Here is a 19,145-nt window from a genome sequence, read left to right as displayed (position 1 = left end):
CGAGATTGAGATACCAACTCGATTTTGATTTAAAATCGTGCTCAAAATGTCTGCTTTTCAGATTGGAATATAAAAGTTTTCAGCTCGCGCTTCGCGCTCGCATCATGTACCAAAAACCCATACTTTTCATGATTATATAGGTGAATAGAATGTCCCGTTTTCAATTCTAAACCTCAAAAGAACTTTGATTTGCAATAATCTTTTGTTGGATATATATCTTCCATTAAAGTGTCTTTTTTCCAGATCAAAATTTTCAGCTCGCGCTCGCATCTATTGTTCTTCTAGATACCCATCTTAATCATTGGTACCAAAAATGCTTAGAATATCAAGCTTTCAGGTCAGAATATAAGGAAATTTCAGCTCGCTCTCTAGTGAGATACATGTATAGACCTCCTCATGAGTTACTACAAACAAACCTAAACAGGTACATTTTTCCTGTTTTCATGACGTACTAAAAAAATTTAGCTCGCGCTTCGCGCTCGCATTGTTGGTGAAGGTGAGATATGTGTCTCTTTCTCATGAGTTATATATATATATAATATATATATATATAGGCCTATGTGTGTGGGGGTGTGTGGGTGAGTTTGTTCGTTTTTTGTGATCGAGCGCCTTTGGAACGTTGATTCATAATTTTGCCACCCCCCCCCCATCTGAAAAATGGATCTACGACCCTGTGTATCATGCTCAACAAACAGATCACTATGTACATGGTTCAGTCAATATTTGTCTTTTTTTCTCGGTATGAGTTTAGAATAGGCTTACTTGTAACAAAAATTGAATTTTCAAAAAAATTATACAGGTATAGTACACTACAACAATGAAGGAATTTCCAAGAACACCATGCATATCAACCACTCCCAAATGTCCTAACTTGTGATTTTAGTGGGGTTAATGTTGAAAGATCCCCATCCACAAGAACCTTTGTGTCAATCATCCCCCCCAACCAAGAATACCGATCGACACCCATGGTTTTCACACTTTTCTGGTGTTGACATAATAGATTCCGGGCTGGTGTTAATTCAACACCGGAATTTTCGCAGTGTAGCTGAGGGTGATCGGATCAATCGTAACTCTTTGTAAGACGGGGGCACAGGAGTCGGCTTGACTGTAGATTTAATTGGTGATAAGACGAAGAAAACAAATCCAATTTTAGATGCTACGCAATGCCTCGTCAATGGCACCCGATAAGATATTAATAATGACGTTAAGTTCAAAATTCATCTCATTATAATAAAGAGTCTCATTGTGCCAGACAGTAATTGATAGGCGTATATAAATGTTTATATCGACGCTGTATTTCGGGCAGATTATTAACTGAAACATATATGTTCATATTGGTTTCGGACGATCTTCATCTGCAAATGTAAGGATATTTACCATCATATTTCGTGGAAGGATTACAGAAATTGACTGAATTGAATAAAATGGCAGGTAAGTTGTATGCATGGTCAGCGATTCCGAGAAAATGGGGGAGGGGACGAGGGGACAGGTCCCCCCTAAATTTGAGGTGGGGGGACGGTCCCCCCTAAATTTGTTATTGAGAACCTTTTTTTTTTTGCTTGTCAATTTTTTTTTGGTTGGGTTGATAACCAAAATTTCAGGTGGACCCCCCTAAATTTTTTTGCCTTCCGCCGCCAATGGGGGGGGGGGGTAGTAGAATAGATATGAGGAGGGCCGTCTCGTCCCCCTCACCTATAAAGTGACAAGAAATCTCAAGAAATTGCTGCGCATGGGCCTACTAGTCCAGGATAGAAGAGGCGTAACCTTGTTTTTTTTATATATACAATATTTTTTGATGGTTTCTTCTCAATTCGAGGGTGCTGATTACGAATCTGGATGATGCCACTCGTGTAACCTTGAGCATTTGCCGCAAATTGGCAAAATCCAATATGGCCGCCAAAATATGCAAATTACCCATAAAAATCCTAAAATTGTCCGCACATTGGCTACGAAATGCATGAAATTGTGTGGCAGGAGTGAGATACTCCCTGAAAAAATAATTTTTGACAAAATATTTATTTTCCTCATATTTAAAATGGCCGCCATAGTCCATTGTATACTATATTATGTACAATATAAATAGGGAAAACTACCTTTCATAAAAGTGAGCACTAAACCGCAAAGAAATCGCGATGTATGAACGAAGTGATATATGCAAATCATTATTACTGAAGAGATATATCATTTATTATATCATAAATGGGAAGATTTCTGTATTTTTATATCTAAAATGGCCGCCACTGGCCCAAACAGTATTACGTACAATGGCAATGGGGGCCAAAAAATTCACAAGAGTGATCACTAAAATGCATATTATTAAGATTGAACGAGTGGAATACTGACTAAAAACATAATTGTTAACGAAATATATTATTAATATGCCATGTATGTGATGAATGTTGTATTTAGATATTCAAAATGGCTGCCAAAGGCCCTAAAAGCATTATGCACAATGAGAAAGAGGGGCAAAAAAATCACAAGAGTGATCACTAAAATGCATATATATGTGATAAATTAATGGGATACTGTTTATTTCCAAAAGTCATACAAATTATAAATTAAGGAGCCTTACCTTTAGCATGTTTAGGGGATCAAAACTGTGGAACTCACTTCCAGAAAATATAAAAAAATATAGATAACATAAATATATTTAAGAAAAGCATAATTGCACATTTCAGATCACCTGCACATCCCTTTTCTTCTTAAGTATCCTGGATCTCGGGGGGGGGGGGGGGGAGGTTGTCCGTAGGTTCGTAACCCCGGTTATTATTATTTTTTTTCATATATATAATTTCGTTATTACTTTACCTCTATGTGATTTATTTTCATTGCAAAATTTCGTTTATCGTACTTCTTCGATTTTAAAAGTCATTTGCCTTATTTTTGTGCTATTCATATTGTAACTGAATCTTCATTGCTATTGTTGTTTTTTATTGTTATGTTATTTTATGCATTTTCTCTACTTTTGTTTATCATCAAATAATTTGTTTATATATGTTGTTTTATATGATTTTTACCTTTGCACGGACTCACAGAAGAACAGCCAGTAGGCTGAAGTGGGTATGCCGTGATTAAATAAATAAATGAATGAATAAAACACATATTTTCTAACGAAATATATCATTCAGGTTTAAAGTTTGTGTTAAATACTGTATTTTTATTTTCAAAATGGCCGCCAGAGACATTAACAGTGTTATGCACAATGCAAAGTGGGAAACCAATAATAGCACCATAAATGCAATTATTAGTGATCTATGAGTAAAATATTGTCTGAAAGCATGATTTCTATTTAGAGATATCATTTATTCTGCCAGTTAGGTGATAAATACTGTTATTGGAAAATCAAAATGGCCGCTACAGGCCCTTAAGATATTATGCACAATGTGAATGGGAACAAATTATTTCATCAGAATTTGGCTTTGCTTGGCCAAATGGTGATGAATGAGTGAAATATCGTCTGAAAACATGATTTATAACAAAATATATCATCTCTTATGTAATTTATGTGATAAATACTGCATTTCAACATACAAAATGGCTGCCATATGCCCTTTTTGTGAACATTATTTGTCTACACTCAAATTGTATATTATACGATAAGGGCTTATGTTGGCCATTTTCATTTTAAAAATGCAGTGTTTATCACCTTAAATACACAACATTATGATATATCTCGTTAGAAACCATGGTGTTAGACAATATTTCACACTTGCATCAGAATTCACAATTATAGGCAATATTTAGAGTCAAACAAAGCCAAATTCTGTCAAAATTATATGTATAATGTTACAATGTACATAATACTTTTAGGACCTATATGGCAGCCATTTTGGATTTCAAAGTACAGCATTCTTAACCTCCACAACCAATATGTGATGTATTTAGTTAGAAATCATGTTTAAGACAATATTTTTACTCGTATATCACAGTCATATGCATTTCATGATTCTCACTCTTGTGAAAACTAGTTTCTCCATTCGCATTGTACATGATAAATATAGGGATTATGGCGGCCATTTTGAATGTCAAAATACAGCATTTATCACATAAATTACACAAAATATCATATATTTTGTTATAAATCATGTTTTCAGTCAATATTTCACTCATACATCCCCAATTGGAGAAGCATAGCCAAATTGTGCTGAAATAATTTGTTCCCATTCACATTGTGCATAATATCGTAGGGCCTGTAGCGGCCATTTTGACTTTCCAATAACAGTATCTATCACCTATCTGGCATAATAAATGATATCTCTTAATAGAGATTATGCTTTCAGACAATATTTTACTCATAGATCACTAATACCTGCATTCATGGTGCTCACTCCTGTGAATATTCGTTTCCCATTTTGCATTGTGCATAACACTGTTAATGTCTCTGGCGGCCATTTTGAAAGTAAAAATACAGTATTTAACACAAACTTTAAACCTGAATGATATATTTCGTTAGAAAATACGTTTTTAAACAGTTTCCCATGAATTTATTACATATAATATGCATTTTAGTGATCACTCTTGTGATTTTTTTGCCCCTCTTTCTCATTGTGCATAATGCTTTTAGGGCCTTTGGCAGCCATTTTGAATATTTAAATACAACATTCATAACATACATGGCATATTAATAATATATTTCGTTAACAATTATGTTTTTAGTCAGTATTCCACTCGTTTAATCTTAATAATATGCATTTTAGTGATCACTCTTGTGAATTTTTTGGCCCCCATTGCCATTGTACGTAATACTGTTTGGGCCAGTGGCGGCCATTTTAGACATCAAATACAGAAATGTTTCCATTTATGACATAATAAATGATATATATCTCGTTAGTAATGATGATTTGCATATATTACTTCATTCATATATCGCGATTTTTTGCGGTTTAGTGCTCATTTTTGTAAAAATTTGTTTTCCCTATTCATATTGTACATAATAGAGTATACAATGGACTATGACGGCCATTTTGAATATCAGGAAAATAAATATTTTGTCAAAAATTATTTTCTCAGAGTGTATTTTACTCCTGCCACACGCTTCCATGCATTTCTAGCCAATGTGCGGACAATTTTAGGATTTTTATGGGTAATTTGCATATTTTGGCGGCCATATTGGATTTTGCCAATTTGCGGAAAATGCTCAAGGTTACACGAGTGGCATCATCCAGATTCGTAATCAGCACCCTCGAATTGAGAAGAAACCATCAAAAAATATTGTATATATAAAAAAAACAAGGTTTGGTCAAGTTTCTATGGGGCCTATCCTGGACTATACACTATATGAGGCAAAAGGGTGAGTTTTAAGTTAAGTGGAGTTAATTCGTTGAGGTGCCATGGTCGAGTGGTATGAGGCAAGGGACACGAAACATGAAAGTCCGGGGTTCGATCCCCGGCCATGGCACCTACATGCTGATATGCAATATCTATGCTCTGTATAGCTTCAACTAATTATTATATAGGCCTACTACTGCAAGGTTTTGAACATGTTTAATGATATAATATCTGTCATCACAGCTATCCTTTCATCTTTGTTCCTTATCCTATATTCAAATCAATTTAAAGGTCAAGTCTACCTCAGAAAAATGTTGATTTGAATCAATAGATAAAAATCAGACAAGCACAATGCTGAAAATTTCATCAAAAGCGGATGTAAAATAAGAAATTTATGACATTTCAAAGATTCGCTTATTTTTAACAAAATAGTTATATGAACGAGCCAGTTACATCCAAATGAGAGAGCCGATGATGTCACTCACTCACTTCAATTTTTACGAATTTCACAATTAGGACCTCCTTGCCTGAAGCACAAAATGTTAAAATAATGGAATTCCACGTGTTCAGGGAGGAATGGAACTTCATTTTACATGACAATGACGAGAAAATAAAAATATTTCATATAATAAAATACAAAAGAAATAGTGAGTGAGTGATGTCATCAGTTACTCATTTGCATATCGACCGAGATGTGCATATAACTGTTTTGTGAAATGACGGGAAATTTTAAAATGCCATAACTTTCTTATTTTACATCCGATTTTGAATTTTTCTCTTTTTATTCAAATCAAGTTTTTGTTGGGGTGGACTTGTCCTTTAAATACTATACAAGCATTCTTGGTATACACTGTAAAAAATGAAGTGCTAATTTAGCACTTTAAGTGCTTGTATAGTGACTGCACCTTGAGTGCTGATTTTCTATATTTGAACTAGAAAATCAGCACTGGTAGTGCAGTCACTATACAAGCACTTTAAGTGCAAAATTAGCACTTCATTATTTACAATGTACTATGTATGCTGACCCCCCCCCCCGTATTGAAGAAAATCACTCCCATTATGGCCCCTTAATTCCAGAAAATTATAAGAAAGTGAAACTAAAATCATATCCAGAAACTATTGTTATTGGCTCAATGAGGTTGACATTTCATTTCATTCCATTCTTCTTATGATATATAATTGCATTGATTCAATTATATCTAATGATATTGATTATATTGATTTAACTTGACATGTATGTTAATTTATATTTAGATTACTTTCAAATATGTATTTTTTTTTCTTCCAATATTGAATTTTGTTCATGCTATTGTTTATTTAAATTGAATCAATCTATCTTGTACTTATTTGTATCATTTTGAAGAATGAAAATAAATTTGAATTGAATTTAATTGAATTAACAAGAAATTGCATGCATCCCGATGAACAAAACTTAGACTAAGTTTGGATGGAAGAAAAGGAAATGGGAAAGCAAATAAGCGAAGCGCTGTAAATCTCATCGTCATCAAACTTGAATGTGAAGCAGGGCTTCAAAAAATAGGACATTTTGAATTTTCGCAAAAAAAAGTTATGCACATCGTGAAACAAAACTTGATTCATCATTTGATTTACATGATTATTGTAATGCACAGTTGCAACCTATTGATATGCTTCCTAAAATCCGCAAAAATTGAAATATTTCTTGATTTCATATTATATATAAAAAATAATATAATTGAGGGATTACCATTGACTGTCTTATTTGCATATCACAGTGTTGTGTGTTGTGAATGTATAGATAAATTATAACTGTTTCATGAAAATCGGCGAAAGCTTAAAATGTCATTACCTACTTATTTAATATGAGGGATTTGATGAATAATTTTGTCACCGTTATGCTTCTTTTATTTTCCTCTGTTTGTGCAAATCCCTTTTTGATGAATATTATGATACCGAAAAGATTTTGTGTTAATTTATTAAAACAATGATTTGCACTGATTTTTTTTCTATATGTGGATGGAGAACCCCCCCCCCCCACACCCACCAGTCGGTCTAGTTGACGTCAAAGCTCCTTACCCTTATCTGCAGTTCTCCTTGTGGCCCCTAATACCAATTAATGTATACCTTAATGCACTAGCGTACCTACGGGGAGCAGTCTGTCCCCCCCTTACGAGTCACAACCCATATAAAAGACATATGCTTTTTGATTGAAGACTTTTTTTTTTGGCTTGTCAAATTTTTCGACCGATTTTGCCCCCCCCCCCGTGAAAATTCCCAGGTACGCCACTGCCTTAATGCTATTACACGGAACTTCATTTCTGTTTATTATTCCTCTGTTGTTGTTTATAGTTTTGCTGTTTTCTTCATTGATTTTATTCTGAACATAGAAATGAAAAGCGCCCCCTACGACCAACTACCCAGCGCTCCATACGATAGCACTGCAATCGGGAGCAACGCCTATGCATACGGGAACGCCGGGTATTCTACAGGGCCCCCAGCCCCAAGTGGTGGAGGTGTAGCTCCCCCTGCATACTCACAAAACACTGTACCGGTGGCGCAAACGGTCACTGTTGGGGTAAGGAAACAAGAATTAAGAAAGACAGAAGGATGATGTGGATTATTTTGTTCCAAAGAGCATTATAATATTATGTCCAAATCTATCACAAAATTGTATTTTGGTAATAAAAATGTCGACTAAAATTTTGCCCGATACGCCATATCTTTCCCACTCCAAAATTTTGGCTCATTACGCCCGTGCCCCCGCCCATCCTTTCTGAAATCAGAATCACCCTTCACCTTTTTAATCAATGAATATATATATTCATCAAATGTTTCGAGAATGCCAACGTTCAGTACAAGTTTGTTGGGTGAAAATATCGTTGGGCAACCACTTTTCTAATATGTTGGTTAAAAAAAACGCCTATTGGTCAAACAAAGTCATAACCCAACACAAGTTTGGCAGGGTTGTCCAAATTATTGGTTACATTGGGGGTCTGTGGTGCGCTGGTTAAAGTTTTGCCCAACAAGTTGTTCATTTCTCCCGGATCTTTTGTGACTTAAATTTTCTTGACAATACATGAGGTAAATTTCCATTTATTAAATCAGACAAATGTATTAATTGCAATGTTGTGCATCTAAGACATCTGATCTTCAGAATATGGATTTTGATTCACTTCTTTTCATGAAATAAATGATTGAATTTGAATTTGATGTTGAAATGGATTTTAGTTACCAATAAAGTGAAGAAAATAAATTGCAGTGCATATTGTGTACTTTCTGTGATTTTTTTTCCCATGCAGCTATATGCCATTGTCACATTTGTTGGGTAGAAACTCTTGACAACATTTGACCAAACGTTGGGTCAAATATCAAGAGAAAAAATAATTTGGTAAAGTTTAACCAACAATTGTGCAACAGACTTGCCCATCTCTTGGTCAATTAATGGTAATATGTTGAGAAATTTGTTTGACCAACTAATTGATCAAAATTCTTGCCCAACTTTTGGATGAAAAATATTTACCCAACTTCTTAATGAAAAATACTTGCCCAACTAGTGGGTCAAAGTTATTACCCAACATTGTTGGTTGGAAAATGCCCAATTATTTAGACTGTTGATATTTGACCCAACGTTGGGCAAGAAAGTTGGGCAAATATTCACCAACAAGACTTGCAGTGTATAACACGTGACGCCTGGGGGGCACTTACGTTGACGACTGAATACCATGCGAGCCCCCCAAAACACGTAAAAATGATGTCTTCTTCAAGATAGGACACGTTACGTACGTAACGTAATAAAGGTGTCATAAACACTAAAATAATGAAAAAGGGTTTCTTTTTCGCTTGGAAAGCTACGTGCTTAGGGACAAATTTCCGAGGGAAAGAGACCAAACTATCAAAAGATGTACTTTTTGCCCCAACAGTCAACACTATACGTGTTTAGAGTCCTATTTACCGAGGTGTGGGAGGCGAAGCCGTAATGAGCCCAAAGATGTAACTAGGTAAAGTTAAAACCGACGTCCGTGACATTAAATATCGCTGTACTTGTTAATGGGTTCAATTCAGGGAATACTTGCCAAGTGTATCGATTTGTTTCCAATACTTATAAGGGTAGGGTTTCTAACGCCAATACTTGTTAAGGGGTGCATATTTAGAATATGGAAAATACGTGTTTAGAGTGTTTTTCGAGACCCCATGGTCGCGCATGGTATCCACTCGTCAATGGAAGTGCCCCCCCCCCCGGGGGGGGGTGGTAACACGATCAACAACCAGCGTATCTATTTACAATCAGCAATAAGTCTCCCGGGCCAAAAAACAAAAATGCGATCGAACATCGGTTGTTAGGAAGGGGATAGAGAGAGGGCGGGGGGGGGGGGGTGCAAAGTAATCAAATGACATCGAGTTTTTTTAATTTATTTAAATCGCTTTATTACATCGGGGTATGATCATCAGAACCGAATTGTATGACCGTTTTTATTTTTTTACGGTTAAAACGTTGAATATTATGATACCATTATTATATGAAATATACAAAGGAATTGAAGGTTGAAAAAATCGAAATTTATACGTAGTTTTTTTTTCATTTTCCCCATTTACTAAATTATTGAGAGTGCATTACACATGTTTTGTAAACTAGACAAGGCTAAACAGGCTCTGTTACCTACTAACTCTTATCAGTCTATTCTGGCTGCACATGTCTTTTTTATGGCAATACATGTTTGTTTATTACTTTTTAAAAATATGTTTTGCCTTTTTTTTTTTGTTGCTGTTTTAGATGGTCTGTATTTTTGTAATGAAAACTTTAGACCCGAACCTGATTTTTTTTCACTTGTGTGTTTATCTATCTATAGGTGCCAATCGCTACGACTATTCACAGACAGGGTGCCCCTCCTATGCCTGAGAAGTATATAATTCACAATATCCTCGTACTCCTCTTCTGTTGTCTATTGTTCGGAATCATTGGAATCATTAAGGGTTCGCAGGTAAGATGGTTAATATTATTTAATACTAAGGCTCAGGCGCACCGATATCGATTTTAAACCAATCGATGGTATGATATCAAAAAACAACATCTTGTGCAGTGGCCAAGCGGTATAGACATTCGAAAGTCCGGGGTTCGATTCCCGGCCACGGAACACGGAACATATGGCCGTGAGCAATGCGTTTAGTCGGTATTGATTTCAAATAAAATAGAAATGCTATATGCATTCTCGGTAACTATATAGGTGTGCACTTGTTTATATGTAACGGGCAATGTCATAAACGTATTTTCATACGCGGTCATCTTCGATGGATTAATTGACCAGCCGGTCAATACAGATTAATTATCTCACGCAATATCGGGCAATATGTAATATATCTATACCCTGATGATCTATTTTGAAATGGAAATCCATCGATCCATATCATATTTTTTTTTCTACAGGAAATTCGCACAATCTCCTTAGTAAACAAAAAGAATCACACTGAATCTTCAAGAGAACGATGAATGTATAGACATATATTTATCTAAAAAATATTTTTCGCCCGGGGGGGGGGCACTTACATTGAGGAGTGGATACCATGCGTGACCAAAAAAACACGTAAAAAGGATGTCTTTTTCACGATAGGGCACGTTACGTACGTAACGTGATAAGGGTGTCAAAAACACAAAAATAATGAAAAAAGGGTATCTATTTCGCTAGGACAATTACGTGTTTAGGGTCGAATTTGCGGGGATGATAAAACAAAATTAAATTTTTTTATAAAGGATGTCCTTTTTTGCCACAACACTACGTGTTTAGAGTCCTATTTGCGAGAGGTGTAGAAGGGTGCATGGGGTCGTACTAAACCAAATTAGGTAAAGCCGATGACCGAAGGACCCGTAACAATAAAACATTCCTGTACTTCTTTAGGGGTTCATTTCAGGGAATATTTGCCAAGAGTATCGTTTTGTTTCCAACTTGTTAAGGGTAGGGTTTCACACGACAATACTTGTTAAGGGGTGCATTTTCAGACATTATGAAAGATTTCTGCCTAAATGAGACAGAAAATCGTGTACAACTCTTGAACGCACACACAGGTCACGGAGTGACCCTGAGTGCAAACAGCTGACCGTGTTACAACGTAGGGGTGATACATTTTCACAATAGGGGTGATCAAACTCACTGGAGGGACTTTAATTCATTTATAACAAAGAAATGTGTACTACAGTACTCCTGTTGAATGCTCTGATGAAAATTATATGAGTTTCACATTCATTTTGAACGGGAGGGACAAGATTATTGTATATATCGAGTGCATTATGCATAAATCATACTACCATTGCGACCCCTGCCCGGCCGATGGCTTAGGCATGACGATCCTGAGTGACGTCACCGATAGAGACCTCAAATGCCAGGAGAGCCTATTCGACAACTAACTTCATCTAAAATACACGTATTGAAGATAACATCCAATGGGGAAATGGCTTTCATTTTCATAAAATATACATTCCATTCTTCAATAAATCATTCACCCCGTCGTTAACTGCCCATTCATTCTCGAGCAATGGGGGAATGAATACAGAGTGTCTCAAAGTTTGTGTGAAAAAAGGTGCATTTTCCATAGAACTTCTGCCAAAAAAGCAATGCGTAAGGGAAAGATTAGCCCCAAAACACGAATAGATGAGTTAATCGAATGGAATGAATCATAAAAATCAGTGAAATATAGTTTCTCCTGTACTCATTACTGAATACCCTGACTTGATATGATTAATTTTTCCCCCTCTCCATCAACTTCTAAGAAAAAGGGTGCATATTTTCATAAAAATATCATGTGTTATATCGACGGACGCCCGTGCGTACGAGCAGGAAGAAGCCAAATGTCTCGTATTTTTCATAATGTATGGAAATTACGTGTTTAGGGTGCTTTTCGAGACCCCATGGTCGCGCATGGTATCCACTCGTGAATGGAACTGGCCCCCCGGAATTTTTTGCCTTTTTAGATGTTGACGTATTAAAGTACGGGGAAAAAAAATCGCCGCCGGCGGGCTATAGCTGCATCATACACGCGTACCCGTTCCATATAGGCATGATAGGGATGCATACGCACTCACACGCTGGCGATCCGTTCCAATTAAGGACCCCCGTTTTCACAAACATTCGTAGTTCCGAAGCCCTTCCGAGGACCCTCCTTTTTACGTAAGCCCGCTCATAAGGCCCCCGTTTTTTGTCTCGCCCGTGGCACACCCCCACCACTTTTTTGATCGAGTGCCCCCCCCCCCCCGGCATGATATAGTATGCTATCCTCATACTTACTTAATTAGTATAATCAAATACGACATCGCTCAAAAAAAGTTAATCTTTCTTCGCATTTTTGAAGGCTTAGGTGGGCTTACATGTACGTGCCGACAGGGGCGGAAATCTCTTCCAAAAGGTAGGGGGGCAAGGGTCTGGAAAATTTGACAAGCAAAAAAAAAAAAAAAAAAGGCTATTACCTAAAATTTAAGGTCATTTCGACGTAAATATATTTGACAAGCAAAAAAAAAAAAAAGGTCTTCTCCGAAAACGCACGTTTTATTCGCATTTTGAGTGATATATCTCTTAGCATCACCAAAGATCCAAAATAGTAGGGGGGACATTTGATATTGTGTCCCCCCTACTATTTTGAGTAGGGGGGACACGTCCCCCCTGGGATTTCCGCCCATGCGTGCCGTATCTCATTGGTTTGTCGCGTCGGGTCTCGTATAACCCGACCGTCCGAGAAAAGGTTGGTTCAGTGTTATTACTGCGGTGTTAATTTAACACCAATCCCGAATAAGTGTTAAAAACACAGGTTAAACAGTACCGATTTAATTTCAAACCAGTGTTGTGTTGTTTCAACACTTCTCTGGTGTGGCCATATCCGGACCGGTGTTGAATTAACACCGCAGTTTATGCAGTGTTCAGTCTACCCAGTGTTTTGCGAAAGCATAATTCTCGAATGGGCAGGTATAAAGTGGACCCAACTTTTCGGGATTTCAGAGAGCCCGCCCCGACGCGATAACCCGATGTGATATGGTACAGGACGCCTAGAAAGTGGACGTTTGACATTCTCTGTTTAATACTCTTTATGTACTCTGCATGGTCGTAATTTTCTTGATTTATTTGTTATTCCATCTTGATTATGGTGTTGAATATTCAACAAATACTTAATTATACTACATAATAATTCTCTCTTGCTCCTCTTCCCTCCTACTCAGGTTGATTCTCTGTATATCCAAGGCCATTATGAAGCGGCTCAGGTTGCCTCTCTCTCTGCCAGGCGATGGTATCTCTGGGGTCTCTGGTTTGGTGTTATTGTGTACGCTGTCTTTCTGGTTACTTTCTTGATTCTTATAATTTAGCGGCGTAAGAAAAGACAGCGAATATTAATAGTGAGACATTAAAACTTGAAAACAAACATCGAGACTAATCATAGGTCTTATAAGACACTGAGAATTAAATAGACAATGACGAAACTTGTATATACGACATCGACCGCCCTTTTACACACTGTTAGAAAATTTATCTTTCAAATAAAATAAGTTCCTGCAGCAGAGTCTCGAGAACACCTGTAATCTTACCAGATTGCGTAATCTTACAGGAAATTGGTATTTGGTGTATGTAATTTTACAAATTTCCTTAAATAAAACACTCTTTTCCCCTTTTTCTAACAGACCTGTTCTGTTAAATTGTAGAAAAATTCCTGTTTCATGAATTTACAGAATGATTCTGGTATTGCTTTTTGCAAAATCTTCTTTTATTTTTCTGTAAAATCAGGTTTTTTTAACAGTGCAGGGTGAAAATCGTAATGTGAGTGATGGTGAAAACGAAGGCTAATGACAATTATTTAGCACGTGTAAAACGAACTAGAACATGATTAGAATCACGAACGCTAATCACAGTCACCGGATTACAATAGTAATCATCATTACAATGATGATTCAAGATTCACGTGTGAAAAGACCCCGAGACTTCAATACAAGACACTGAGACAATGATTCACCGAAACTTAATTATACTGATGATTAGATTAAACTATCTAGGACCGGGGCCAACTTTTTTCCAAACCCGTGTAAAAAACTTAAAAATTAATCTGATGTGATTTTTTCATAGTCAGCCCCCGACATTTTTCCACACCCCCCCCCCCTTTCTAAGCCGGTTCTGTGGCCCCGCATAGTACTCGAGCTAACCGCACTCTTTCGGTATAGCGATTAAAGGACAAGTCCACCCCCAACAAAAGGTTTATTTGAATAAAAAGAGAAAAATCCAACAAGCATGCAGAACACTGAAAATTTCATCAAAATCAGATGTAAAATAAGAAAGTTATGACATATTAAAATTTCGCTTAATTTCACAAATGAACATATGCACATCCTGGCTGGTATGCAAATGAGGAGACTATGACGTCATCCCTCACTATTTCTTTTGTATTTTGTTATAAGAAATATGAAATATTTTAATTTTCTCCTTGTCAATTGAAACAGCGATAAATCATCCCTGAACATAATTATGGAGTTAACATTGTTTAACACTATATGGTTAAGTCAAGTTGGTCCCTATTGTCAAATTTGTAAAAAATGAAATAATGTATAATTTAAACAATAAATAACAAAGGAAATAGTGAGTGAGGGACATCATCGACTGTCTCATTTGCATGTCACTGAGTTGTGCATATCACTGTTTTTTTTAATAAGCAAAACTTTAGAATGTCATAACTTTCTTATTTTACATCCGATTTGATGAAATTTTCAGTGTTATGCTAGTTTGATTTTTCTCTATTTATTTCAATCAAAAATTTTCTTAGGTGGACTTGACCTTTAAGATAGACCTGTGTAATGATAGGATATGCTTGTAAATACTTCATTGCCAATATTTGTCGTTTGTACATAGAGATTGTAAAATTGATTGACCAAACATCAAAGCCTTGTTTTTCATATCAATGTATTTTGTTAATAGGAAAGGATATATCAGTCGTGAACCTATGGTTTTCATTTAGTTGCTCATAGCTCTTTATGATTATAAAAGTATCCACTCTGTTGAGAGAGAAAATCTATATTTCATATCGAATAACATGTACTAGTATATAAAAGACATTTAGATAATGGTTTCCAAATTATGATTAAGTTGGGTTTTTCTTTGTTTGATCTGTAATGCTAATGGAAAGTCACACTAAAACAAAGCGATTTCAAACTCAACCGATAATATGTCATTGTTTATGTTGGTAGTAACGTAAATCAGTCTGGATTTAGTTTCAATTGTATGATCGTAGAATAATATAACAGTCACATTACAGGGTTTTTTTAACATTGTAGGCTGAAGATATTTATATCGCAATAAAAAGAGTAAAATTCACAGAGCAAAATGCTGAAAATGTCATCAAAATCGGATAACAAATAATAAAGTTATTGAATTTTAAAGATTTGCATTATTCTGGTGAATCAGTTCTTGGCGTGTCTTCATGAATATTCATTAGGTGAGCTGATGATGTCATATCCCCACTTGTTCTTTTGTATTTTATTATATGAAAATAGGTTTATTTAAAAAATCTACAAAGAACAAAAGAATTGGATTAACAAGTAATTGCATTAGTTGTTTATTGCTGCAATAACTTATTTCATCATAACGGAGACACATCATTTAACCATGTATGAAAAAATGAAACATTTATGATTTCATGTAATAACATAAGAAAAAGGAAAGTGGGGATATGACATCATTGGCCCACCTAATGAATATTCATGGTGACGTATATATTACTGTTTTCATAAAATATTGCTTTACTTTAAAATTCAATCACTTCCTTTATTGATATCCAATTTTGATGAAATTTTAAGCATTTTGCCTTGTGAATTTTTACTTTATTTATCTAGATATAAATATCTTCAGCCCGAATTAGCATCCCTTTATAAGCCAGGCGCACACTACATGATCCGTCTACAGTGCAATTTGAAGAAACTGTATTTTGGATTAAATATGAAATTTCCCAAAAGTAAAATTGTCATTTCCTAGATTACAATTCTGCTTTTCTGTCCGGCTTGTGGTTGGAATGACGTCCAAATCAATTCGCAAAGGCCGACGATGTCATCACGGTTTTGAATTAATTTCTTTCGGGAAGGCTAAACAAAACTGGAAATTTATATTTTAGTCCTCGAAACAATGTTTTGAACTTTGGTGGTCAAGAATCTATGGGTTGAAATATTCATACCAGTCTCGCAATTTCTTCAATAATCTATTCGCACTGGATCATGTATAGTGTACATCGTCATAAAATCGATTCCAGACAGATTTGAACGATGTCACTGTGACCAACGCTCGGGAAGCTGGTTTCGTTGGTCTAACAAGCATTTTATTCCTTATTTATCATTAATGAGATTACTGTAAATGATTAATGCAGAAAAGTATTGATAATTGATTTAACAGTACTGAATTTCCAATGAATTTGGGACTTTGATCACACTCATTCCGCCTTTATCATAAGCATGACGGGATCGATTGTCGGGATTCACAAACCGGGGGGGGGGGGCACTTCCATTCACGAGTGGGTATCATGCGCGACCATGGGGTCTCGAAAAGCACCCTAAACACCTAATTTCCATATTCTGAAAATGCACCCCTTAACAAGTACTGGCGTGTGAAACCCTACCCTTAACAAGTATTGGAAACAAAACGATACTCTTGGCAAATATTCCCTGAAATGAACCCCTAAACAAGTACAGGAATGTTTTATTGTTACGGGTCCTTCGGTCGTCGGCTTTACGTTATTTGGTTTAGTACGACCCCAGCTTCCACACCTCGCGCAAATCGGACTCTAAACACGAAGTGTTGGGGCAAAAAGGACATCCTTAATAAAACATTTTAATTTTGTTTTATCATCCCCGAAAATTTGACCCTATAAACACGTAATTTTCCTAGCGAAATAGATACCCTTTTTTCATTATTTTTGTGTTTTTGACACCCTTATCACGTTACGTACGTAACGTGCCCTATCGTGAAAAAGACATCCTTTTTACGTGTTTTTTGGGTCGCGCATGGTATCCACTCGTCAATGTAAGTGCTCCCCCCCCCCCGGGTTCACAAACCACAATCATGACAATGGAATGATTAACAAAATCTGCAAGAAGTGCTTGGTGGATGAATGTTATACTCAGCTTTCTATATCATTTCAACCATCTAAACTGGATCCCGTAAGGTTAGCGATTAATCATATGCTTGATTTTAACGACTGTACAACGTCGTGAAATGCAATGATCAATCGTAGAAAAACATGATGTTCTATAGAACATCATCGTATACGATCATTGCCTAAGCTTTGTGTTACTGGCCCCTGGACAGCTTCCTTGTAACATCTGTTGTAATTTCTATTGGAAGAGAGAGAGAGAGAGGGGGGAGAGAGAAGAAGGGGGAGAGGGGGGAGGGGGGGATCGGAGGGAGGGGAGGGAGGGGGGAGGGGGGAAAGGGAGGGGATAGAATGTGGCAGAGGAGGAGGAAGAAGGGCGGGAGGAGAAGGAGAAAGGATTGAAAAAGTGAACTTTTTATATCTGTAGAATAGCCTAGTAATAGGGGAAAGATATAGTGAAACAGAAAGACAACACAAAAAAAGAAAAAAGAACGAAAATCAAACCCCTTCTCTCCCTCCTCTCTCTTTCTTGTAATCTAACCATAATTTATTTATCTCTAAATAAAGTATACATTTTCTCAATCTTGTAGTTTTCGACCAACGGCGCTGCATTTATATGGCGTATAGATAGGGATAATGGTCGCTGTCCCATTTCCCCATGAATAAAAATCCACGATCAAGAACGTGCAAAAGAAAAAGGAAAATGACTGGGAAATGGAAAGGGAAGTAAAACAGATGAAATACGACGTTTTCTCCGAATAATGATAGAGGAATTATCACAAAAATCAGATTTTCATTCAAAAAAAAAAGTAAAAGTGGTCGCTAGCTCGTTTAACTGGATCACGACTATCTATGTATGATTATTCCTTATCCTGACTTCCCACCAATAATTCATTCTGTTCATGACTCCTCGGTTTTGTTATTGAATATAAACAAAACAAAAACACTGATTGAATTAATGTGTACTGCCTCGTTTGCAATCTAAACAAATAAGTCCAAAGTGTATTTATTCTAAACAATAAAAAAGATTATAGAAATTGTCTTGTGATATGAAATAGTGAATATTATTGAAAACTAAGTAAATAATTATAAAGATACATAATCTCACTTAAGAAACATATATAGTCACATTTCGAGTTAGCCAACATATCATACAACTGCTTCGAACTTCGAGAAGCAATAATCAACAAGACAAGAGAGTCAGTTATTCCCTTCTCATCTGCCGTTTTTGTAATTTTATTTCGTGTGCGAATAATTATTTTCTCTATACCTTTGCATGATTTTAAATAACCCAGCATTTTTCATCAAGTTTAAAGTTACGAAAAGGCTATTATGACAACAGAAAGCACTTCCAGAACTCAACTTATACAACTTATGAAACGAAAACATGTCAGGTCTACGTGAAGTACATTATATCTCATCTTCTAAAAATTGCACGATTACAATTGTTTACGGCTTCAGATCGCACTCACGTACTACCCCAGCCCTTGTCTCGTTACTCCTTCTGGTAACCTCGGAAGATGTGATGGAGACAAACTCCTTATTCACAATAAAACATTCATCTTGTAAATCATGAGTGATTTTTAATGAACATTTTTGAGCAATGTTTTTCTATGTCGATTTGTTTTTAACTTCAATCTGCTACCCTCATCTACCCCAATAGCCCGTGTCATAACTTGTTATAGTAACCATGGTAACGATTAATAGTTATAAGTTACTGAATTAATTTGATTTGATTGGATCATAGTAAAAAATCGTATAGAATTTGTTATTATAAGAAGTCTTCATGTAACAGGACTCGA

The 19,145-nt window shown here is 36.1% G+C and overlaps 1 protein-coding gene across 1 annotated transcript; it reads left to right on the top strand.

Annotated features, from left to right (window-relative positions):
* Positions 1–1,233: 1,233 nt before the first annotated feature.
* LOC121416556 (proline rich transmembrane protein 1B-like) lies at positions 1,234–13,792 on the top strand. Its single transcript, XM_041610050.1, has 4 exons — positions 1,234–1,431; positions 7,635–7,822; positions 10,095–10,226; positions 13,445–13,792. The coding sequence occupies exons 1-4, from the start codon at positions 1,425–1,427 to the stop codon at positions 13,586–13,588; spliced, it is 471 nt and encodes a 156-aa protein (XP_041465984.1). The 5' UTR covers positions 1,234–1,424; the 3' UTR covers positions 13,589–13,792.
* Positions 13,793–19,145: the final 5,353 nt, after the last annotated feature.

The sequence above is a fragment of the Lytechinus variegatus genome, chromosome 6 (genome assembly GCF_018143015.1).
Source record: "Lytechinus variegatus isolate NC3 chromosome 6, Lvar_3.0, whole genome shotgun sequence".
Classification (NCBI taxonomy): Eukaryota; Metazoa; Echinodermata; class Echinoidea; order Temnopleuroida; family Toxopneustidae; genus Lytechinus; species Lytechinus variegatus.
Note: the sequence above shows the minus strand (reverse complement) of the source record. Positions and strands in the feature narration are given on the sequence as shown.